Raw genomic sequence first — 10101 nt, forward strand, 5'->3', positions numbered from 1 at the left:
AATATAAAACTACGCTCAGTTATTCGAATCCGAAACCGAATCCGAAACCGAATCCGAAACCGAATCCGAAACTGAGTCCAACTTCAGCATCGTGCTCATCAAGTGACAGTTTCGCTCTTCTCTTTCAACTCACTTCCCTTGATGTTTCATGGGAAGACCATAATTGAATATTTATAAGTGCATATTTCACATTAGGGCGACATTTTTTATTTTTGTGTTTCTCATCTCCCGACCGACCGTAAATTTCAGCTCCGACATGAAAATAAAAAAACATTTTTTATTTGCGCCGTATGGAAGACCGGTCACGACATGCGACATGCGAGTTTTTTTTTTTTTAAACTGCGACCTGGGAGTTCTAAAACTGCGACATGCGAGTTCTTAAACTGCGACATGCGAGTTGCAAAACTAACATGGCGTTTGCATACATGTCAGGTAGAGACGAGCTTATTTCTGCATACTTCTACAATGGATACACCCTGGGAGAAATAACGGCCACGTTAGGACTCCGACATGTATGGAAGTCCGGTCACGACCTGCTACATACGACCTGCGTCTTTAACTGTGATCTGCGACCTAACCCTAACCCTAACCCCTAACCCCTAACGTTAACTAACCCTAAGTTAAGCCGTTACAATTTTTCTTTCCCTTGGCCTAACCTCCAGGGTTGAGAGCGAAGTAAGGCTTTTTACGAGAGAAAACCTAAGCCCTAACCTAACCCTAACCCCTACCCTAACCCTAACCCTTACCCCTAACCCTAACCCTAACCGCGGATCGCAGTTTTAAAAACTCGCATGTCGCATGTCGTGACCGGTCTTCCATAGCGCCGCCTCTGAGGCGATCATCTTAGCAACAGCGACTCAGACTGAGAGGACAGAGACCACAGAACACTGAACTGAAAGACAAGAAATTGCATTGACTGAATGGACAGAACATTGAACTGAAACAAATACAGTTGGTTTAATTGTACTTGTCTTTTTTTTTTATTTCGACCGCCCGCCCTGCCCAAGTATTCCTCTTGAGGATGAGAAACAAATTAAATAAAAGGGTCACCCTTATAGAGAAAGGCTATTTTCCTCGCACACCAGCCAAATCACTGGCGTTATGTTGACTGGGTAGATTGTAAAAGTGTAGTTTATGCTACGTTCCGACGTTCTACAGAACAGAACGTCGGAACGTAGCATAAACTAACACTTTTACAAACTACCCAGTCAACAGAACGCCTGTGAGCCAAATTGGAGATACAACTATAGTGACATTTTATCTATTCAAAATTATATCAAAAGAGATCATAGCTGTGGGTCCATAGCTGTGGTGTTTTCGGACGGGATTTCTTCTTTTTACGGGCTGGTTTTGACATTACGTTTGTGGTGGCGGGGTTAAAAACGTAAAGTCAAAACCAGCCCGTAAAAGGCAGAAAGCCCGTCCGAAAACTCCACAGCTATGGACCTGCAGCTAAAGAGATCGAATCCATAAAGAAAAACGGGAACGAAACTCGAGAAAATGCGAAAAAAAATATTCCTTTCTTCCTCTTCTTCGTAATTTAGCCACATTCATCAAATTGAAATTTTGCTAGTTATGCGCATGCAACCGAACTTCAAAAAGGTGTGGAAAAATAGCTCCAAAGACAGTTCATCCAAAGAAGTTTGAGAATTGGGCCATGAAAATACTGTAAAGTGTTTCTGCTGTTGAAATGTCTGGGGTTAAATTATTCACCAACGCGCATACACAAATATCAAAATCAAAATATCTTATTGACACCAAAAACAAGTAGAACCAGAGTAGGCCTATGCAATGATATTACGCACAGTTTGAGATAGCTGTGGGTCCATAGCTGTGGTGTTTTCAGACGGGATTCCTGCCTTTTACGGGCTGGTTTTGACTTTTGCGATTTTAACCCCGCCACCAATGTAACTTTTGACATCTTTCTGTATGTAAATTGCAAGTTCGTGTTCTACTCCCTAAAGCATGTTGAGAAACGTAATACTTTAAATTAACACTTTAACACTTTATTGCATAACAACACACTTCGGAAATTGCAGTATAGCAAGAACAGAACTAAACATTGCATAAAACATTGTTGTCTATGTCTTTACCTGCAGCTGCTGGGGGAAACATAGTGTTTGTAATATATTTCATGAGAGACAGCGTATCATCTGAAGTTAAAATGTACAAAAACTTATCTCTTTCATTTAAACTATCAAATATAGGATTATACAACTTCATTGCAGAAAAGAAAACTTCTCTATCACTATTATATTTTTGACACTTCATACTATGCGTGTCAACTCAACGTACGTGTATATGCAGTGTCAAATGCTTTGTTATTTGTTTACACTTGAATTCTAGTCTGGACTAGAATTCAAGTATAAACAATAACAATGCAGTTTAGACTTGTACAGACTGGGATGACATTCAAGCTGAGTAGATTGAATAAAAGAAACTATACCACAGTTTGAAGTAACCATGCTATTATTAAATGGCATGGTTATTAAATAGGCCTATTAGAAACAAAATAATGTTGACGTTGCAACACCACATATTAAAGATTCCACCATATCGTAATAGCGATTGTCTGCAACAAACATGGAACGCCACAATTTCTGAACAACAAAGATGAATAAACATCGTCCTCTCCCATCTTTCCGTTTACTTTGTTCAGTGAGTTGAGGCTTTACCGTGAAAGAACGAGATGCGCGAGTTTTGGTCGTCGCTGATGACGTAAAAATTAATGTGACGAAGCTTTATTCCAGGTCATGCGAGGTCATCTAGCATTTAGCATTTAAGAACGATTCGCATTCGGAAGTTTGATTCCTCAGACTATCCCATTCCGTTCTAAAATGCATTCGTTCTCCGGAAGAGAGAAGACTTACAGTATGTTCATGGAAACGTTTGAAAAATCTGGCCTTTATATCAGAAGCGAACCCCTCCTAGACTTTTTCCCCAGCGAAGAATATTTTGTTAGCTTCATTCCGGTGTGTTGATGTCTGAATCCACGGCCGTTTTGAATAATACCATAACTCCACATATCACGAGCTGGACACTTCGCTACTGGTCACAATAACAACCGCAGCCTGACAGCATCACCATCAACAGCTACGTGACGGCCAAACATGTATCGTCTTAGTTATTGTATCGGCCTTTGTCTCGTATTTTTTCTCTTTCTCAGCTCCAGCGCCGCAAATCTTCTCGGGGCACCGGGAGATGTAGATGTGAACGACAAGGGCGTCATTGAGGCGGCCGAGTTTGCCGTTACGGAGCTCAATAAGATGTCAAATTCGCTCTATCTCAACAAACTTACCGATATCATCAAGGCACAAAGGCAGGCAAGTCACATCTCACTCGCTTGTGGTTCGATACATGGCGAAGGCCCCTGTAAGCATGAGACTGCCTTTCTAAAGGCGACATGTAACGTTGACGACATGATATACGCACTTGCTTTATCCCTAGGCACCCTACATGAGGTGCTGCCATATCGACAGATTTAGCCTAAGTCAAAGACCAGCCCGCCCCCGTCAAGCTTTCGACTTCGCATTTATTTATCACGCAAAATTTGACTGTACAAATATTTCTGTATTTACTAACTTGCTTCCACATTTATTATAATTGTTTTTGGCTCAGTCACGCAAGGCCTTTGGTTGAAATCAATTTGCCATTTCGTTAATTTTGAGTGTTGTCATGCCAGATAAAGGGGTGGTGGCCTCACTTGCGCTACATCGTGTATACTTGTCCAATGAGCACTCTTTACACAGAGACTGACACTTACAGTGAGGCCAAGAACAATAAAAAGTTTGTTTCTCATCCTATAATAGACATATTTCAAAAATGATAAGGTGATGCGGGCTTTTTTTCTCCCATTTTACAAGAACGTGCAAAAAATATGAAACAATGTAGGAATGCACGCAGAGATAAATGCACAGTAGTGTTGCTTTAGTATAATTCTGTGGCAACAGTTCTGCGGTTTGACTTTCAGTGCAGCAATGCACAGTTTTGCCAGCTTAATATAACAGTGACATATGTGTTCAGCTCTGAATGGAATGTTAGTGTCAGTTATTTTGTTTACAGTTCTGATTTATACAGTACTGTGTTTTGCACCATCATCGCATGTTTTTGCATTTTTATTGTATTTCCTCATGAGCCGAAAAAAAAGTTGACATGGCGGATCTGAATTGATGTGGGCGAGGATGAGAAATAAACTTTTTATTTTTTCTTGGCCTTGACACTGAGATATATGGGACAGTCACATATCTCACTCTTGTTTGGAGTCAACTTTTATATACATTTTTATTAAAAATGACGGTGATACATGTGAAGTACTCTGGGTTATCTACTAGTAGAAGTCAATATTATTCAAAACAAACTAAATGAATACAGATGTTTTGATTTGATATACATGTATATGCTCTACATGTGGGTAAGTTATCATGCTTTGCTTACATGGATATGTCTCTTACAATTGTACTGAACAATGAGAAAAGGATTGAACATTTTATAATTTAGAAAATTGAATCAGACGTTTGAAGACATGGCTGCCCTTTAACCACAATCGTACCCAAACCGATCATTATTATGAGTCAATGCTCGGACGTATTTACAGGGAATATGCTTGATTTAAGGTAATATGCACCTCGAAAGTGAAAGACTTAAACTTTTGTTCTAACTTTCCTCAAGGAATCTTTCAATCATTCTCTTTCAAAATCAAGAATAAAAATAGGGGGTTACCGTGCAAATTTTGGTACTAAAGAAACAAATTACCCAAGATTTACCGCCATCCCTGTGTTAACTCTATGGAGAAAATAAAAATTTTCGAATTTCGAAAAACTAAGCTGCTGAAAAGTTTTCTTTTACCAAGAGCTTTAAAATGAACCCCCACATATGGTATATCAGAAGAGAATTGTCAAAGTTTGAGAGTCCGAATGTCTGTCCCCGAGGTGCGTTCTACCTTAAACAAAAACCTTATCATGTCAACAGATGTAAAATTCCACTGAAAACAAAGTCTGGGGCCCTGTGAATTTGATAAATAAACACAAAAAACAATGGCCCTGCCTCTATTTTACCTTGAAATTAGACAGTTGAATTATAATACGTATACATTTCTTGACAGCTTGTACACGGTTACAATTACTTCCTGACGATTGAGATAACACCCACAACCTGTCGCAACAACAGGCAAAACTTGGAGAAACTAGAAAGCTGCCCTATCGATACGAGCAAAAATGCAGAGGTAGGTATATTGAATTGAAATCTTTCAAATCAGATATTTTGAAAGTGCATTGACCCTACAGTGAACAAGAGCATTTTTACTGTTACAGCAAGAAAAGATTTGGTGTAGGTTTCCATTTTGGAACCAGAGCAGTGACAGCATTTGGTTTAAGTCATATGAATCAAGAAATGTTTACTCAATTCCTCCTTGTGGTATTTCTGAGAGGAAAACACTTCAAGTCAGATCTGGTGACTCGGCTTTCATAAAAAGTTCCTGACAAACAAAAATAACAGTTTGCCACTTTACAGTGAAAGGGGAGTGTTGTTTGTTTGTTTTGCAAACGCAACTATCACACTGCTCAAGGCCATTTGGATTGTCCATTCTCTCTGTATGCAGCAACCTCTATGAAATACAATACTTAACCCTTTGAGTGCTGCAATTGTTCTCACCAAAATTTTAATGTAACATTTTTACCAATTTTTATGAATTTTTCTGTAATTTTTTTGATAATTTTGGACCAAATGGATATCACATTTCATTGGCTACAGTTTGTTATCAAAATTTTGACAAAAATTTGAAAAAAATTGACTTGAGTATATTTTCTAATGGTGACAAAAATTGACTTTGGCGCTCAAAGGGTCAACACTCAACATATTTTAAAGATGTGGATTTCTACTAGTGGGAAAATATTTCAGAATGTGTAAGGCTAGCATGAGAGTATTGAAGATGTTGTCAAAAAGTTAAACTTTTACAGCACTGGATTAGAGAATTGGATGTTTGAACATGAACTCGGACAGAAGCATGAAATGAATATTTTAACATATTTTAATATAATTGTATTGTATTGCCATGTTGGAAAGCAAATTTCATTCAACATTACTGGTTCTTAACTCATCCAGTCAGCTGTAAGATTTTCCAGTGTTTTACTTTTAGTAAAAGATTACGGAAGACTGGCAGATGGTTCAGAAATTACAGTAACATTTCTACTATTTCCTTGGATGTTTGCTTTCATATGCCAATATGAACCTTGATAAAATGACTTGGCAACCCACAGAATAGGTTCGATTCTTCATCTTTGGTCTCCAACAAAAATAATACAACAACGCATCCATTTGGTTTTTTGAGCTCAAAAATTCATATGAAAGAACAGAGCATGAATGTTTAGACATATTTTTTTTATTTGAGATTATTTAATGACGGTAGCCTGATAAAATCTAGAGAGAGTTTGTCTCCCCAGGGCCTTCAAAATTACAACAAATTTAAAATACGAAAACCACGAAAAAGTTTAAAAAAGTGAAAAAACAAACAACTACATGTAACAACTACCACATTTAACAGGAACAACATAGCTCACTGTACTGACCATGTATTTTTTAAAACATTCATTTGGCTCTAGGGATATCAGGCTTAAATTGGGAGCTAGCTCTGATGATGATTACCGGTAACATATTGGAACATTTCCGTCATATACAATGGGGCTATACCTTTCAAGGATTTAAAATCTCAACTCATATTTTGTATAATATTCTATCAGGTGAAGGCATAGTGTGCAATGATCTAAAAAGTCAATCGGTCGGATAATTATACTTAGTGCCCATCATAACACACAGCGGGTTTCTGTAATTTGAATAACTTGTCTCTATTTGCACTAGTTCCTCATGCACTACAACAATAGTCCAAATGGGGAAGTATATATGCATTGTAATATGTTCGTCTAGTGCTTAATGGTAAATACCATATTATATGTCTGAGTAAAGCTATACATGCATTGATCTTTTTATAAAGTGAATCAGTATTTGACTTCCAGTTCCAATGTTGATCGACAGCACTTCCCAGAAATCTTTCTTCATGCAAAGAATCTAAAATATTCTGACCAAGTTTACAGTGAAGTACATTTCTTGGTAAACATGACAATCTCTTATTGTGGGAACAGCATGGTCTTTGATTTGTTTGTATTTATAACCATTTTATTCTCCATGCACCAATTTCTTATTTATTTATTTATCTAGCCATGTACACAAATATATATATAACATTAGCATAAAAAGAAATACAAAACAAAAGAATGACAAGATAAGAAAGAGATAAAAAGTCATCTCAAAATTAAATTTTATGAACTTTCATCTGTTCATTAAAAAACTTTGCTCAAAAGAATCATCAGAACAAGAGGTATGCAATGAATGCGGAAGTGTACACAGTTTCAACACGCTGTAGAGAGAGAACCGAGAGTCGACAAACTAAAAAGAATCTGGTATTTATTTTTGTTTTCCACTTTGTCAAGATGAAAATCCATTTTGCCTTTATTGGAAATTGGGCATGATTTTCCTTAGCCAGTTCTGTGAATTGGGAACGATTTTCTTCCACCAGTTCTGTTTTCAGTTCACACTGGCAAACATGGTGAATGGGTACATGGTAGCGCTATTGAACACATGACCATTTTCAATTCAAAGGACGAATGTGTTTATGTGCTTTCGTTTTATCAGCACAAATGTCAAATTCGTGAGTTTTTTTCCCGTTCTAATGGTCTAAGTCTCAAATGATCAGTCGATAACTGGTTAGCGTTGAATTTCTTCTAAAATATTCATATTAGCTAAGATTTGTCGGCACAAACAGCATAATCAAGATGTCAACTATTTGCGTACTCCAAACCACAGTCCCACAAACACTGTACAGTAGAGCCGTTCAAATGCATTTCCGACTTAGCTGAATCATACCTGAGCGAGACTTTCCTAGTCTGTCAATTTATTTTCGGTAATGTAAAAAAAGAAGGGCCCAGTTCGACTAATTTTGCTGTATGGACTTTCTTAGTATTTTAGCCAATCAAATTCAATGACATACTGCCACACAAATGCCAGCAACTACTTGTTCTACTGCTACATTTTCACTTTCAGTTTATGTCTACGAACATTGGAGAACATCACTTTTGCGATGCATCCACCTAAAAGAAAATTTTTGGTGCAACAGCCTGTAGAAATGAAGTTCAATGTTTCGTTGAAAAATGGTCCTTTGACCCCTTTATTGACATTCACAAGGTCACAGTCAACAATGCAATTACACCGTTTACAAATCACTCATCCAACTGTTTCAGTCATACATTTTCCACATGTACCACAACACGTCACACGAACTTTTATTTCACAAAATACACAACTTTGCTTCTCAGCAATATAAAGAATATTAACAAATAATATTGAACTCTACACCTTTGTCTTCTTTGGTTTTCTATGGTCACAGCTTCTTTCTTTGTTCTCACAGTAACTGGATCGTCCGCACCATACATGCTGTCGATCCACATGAACACAACACAAAACAAGTTCTGTAGTAGCATGATCAATCCACTTTCAAACCATCACTGTTATCAGTGAAGTGAAATATATTCACAGAACATCATATTTCCATGCTAAGTAATAAATCACTGCCTAAGGGGAGGACCATTTGATTTGGGGGTGGGGGCTGGAGGAAATGTGTATGGCAGCAAATTTTTTTTCCCAAAAAAGATTACATACACGAGGATGGGAAAAAACTTTTCCTTTTCAGTCAACAATGATATCGTTCTTGGTTTGCTTTTCCCACAGCCATCCATATGTGAAGTGGGCGTCAACGTTGTGGAGGATAGACCTGGCGACAAGGTCATGCAGTTTGTGCGGGGACCACCTGTGTGCACACGCGTCAGTAAACTCAATGGCAACCTGTAGACGGCAAGACAAGCCTGAATGACATCCTGGGGCTGTATTTGGGAACACTTTTTTTTTCAATGCATAAATACTAGAGACTGGTGCATAAACAGATTCCAAAAGTGCAGTAAATTTTCTGATAGCATGCGCTGTTAGTTAAATTGTGCTAGAATTGACAATCCAATTTTTTTCAATCGTTAGGTTGGGTTGTGTTTTTCTTACCAGAAAGAAATGCAAGATTTTCTTTTATATGCAGAAGATAAACCCTGCTTATTATGGCTGCAATGTTGTTTCAATGATAGTAAATGGTAAATATATATAATTTTGTACTATTGGCACCATTATTTCAATTTAGTGTTTCATCAGCTTTTAGGTTGTGACAGTTTACATTTACATTACATGCATATCATTGCTAGCCAGAGTTGATGGACATATCCTTGTATTTGCATGAATTATTACTGCCTGTGCATGCAGTGAGAACCATTTTTAGGTTGCAACGTGTGCAATATCAACATGTATGATGTAAAATAATTGTAGATACTGTAAAAACAAAGGATTTCTTCAAGGTTTGGAAAGAGTACATACATATCTTAACCCTTTGAGCGCCAAAGTCAATTTTTGTCGCATTTATAAATTCTACCCCAGTCAATTTTTTTCAGACTGTATCCAATGATGTCCATTTGGTCCAAAATTATCAAAAAATTACAGAAAAATTCATTCCAAAATTATCAAAAAATTACAAGAAAATTCATATAAATTGATAAAATGTTGCACTAAAATTTTGGTGGGGAAAATATTACCGCACTCAAAGGGTTAAAGTGCAAAAATTTGAAGCAAGTTTTCTATGGCAAAGTATGACACCAGCAGAGGGAACTGGTGGAGACAGGGTTGAAGGAGCAACTAACTTTATGGAGTTCAATTTTAATACTATTGATCCAGTACTCATGGACAATCAACACACCATTGTACAACATGCTCAGTTCCAATTATAAACTGTAATTCATGTAAGAGGCCTCATTGTAAACAAGAATTTAGGGAAACGCCTTACTACTCAGGTTATAGTGGTACAGCATAGGTTATGTACTCCCCTGTGTTCAGAATAAAGTTTTTTGCAAAATATCCCAGTCTCTTCCCGTCTGTGACATTCATTGATGAGAGTCCAGAGACCAAGTTGAGATACTATGGTATGCTGAACAGGGAGAATCGCATAGAGGAGCTTGTATGGGT

At 37.4% G+C, this 10101-nt stretch overlaps 1 protein-coding gene across 1 annotated transcript; it reads left to right on the forward strand.

Moving 5' to 3' along the window:
* Positions 1 to 2763: 2763 nt before the first annotated feature.
* Positions 2764 to 9993, forward strand: LOC139143647 (U7-hexatoxin-Hi1a-like). The gene is made up of 3 exons (XM_070714143.1): positions 2764 to 3323; positions 5102 to 5221; positions 8776 to 9993. The coding sequence occupies exons 1-3, from the start codon at positions 3111 to 3113 to the stop codon at positions 8893 to 8895; spliced, it is 453 nt and encodes a 150-aa protein (XP_070570244.1). The 5' UTR covers positions 2764 to 3110; the 3' UTR covers positions 8896 to 9993.
* Positions 9994 to 10101: the final 108 nt, after the last annotated feature.

Source organism: Ptychodera flava, chromosome 11 (genome assembly GCF_041260155.1).
Source record: "Ptychodera flava strain L36383 chromosome 11, AS_Pfla_20210202, whole genome shotgun sequence".
In the NCBI taxonomy this organism is placed as follows: domain Eukaryota; kingdom Metazoa; phylum Hemichordata; class Enteropneusta; family Ptychoderidae; genus Ptychodera; species Ptychodera flava.

Excerpts from the sequence above, each read along its gene's own strand:
- LOC139143647 (XM_070714143.1), top strand. The coding sequence starts at position 3,111 with ATGTATCGTCTTAGTTATTGTATCGGCCTTTGTCTCGTATTTTTTCTC. Across the intron at positions 3,324-5,101 it reads TCATCAAGGCACAAAGGCAG|CTTGTACACGGTTACAATTA; the intron begins GCAAGTCACATC and ends ATTTCTTGACAG. Across the intron at positions 5,222-8,775 it reads ATACGAGCAAAAATGCAGAG|CCATCCATATGTGAAGTGGG; the intron begins GTAGGTATATTG and ends CTTTTCCCACAG.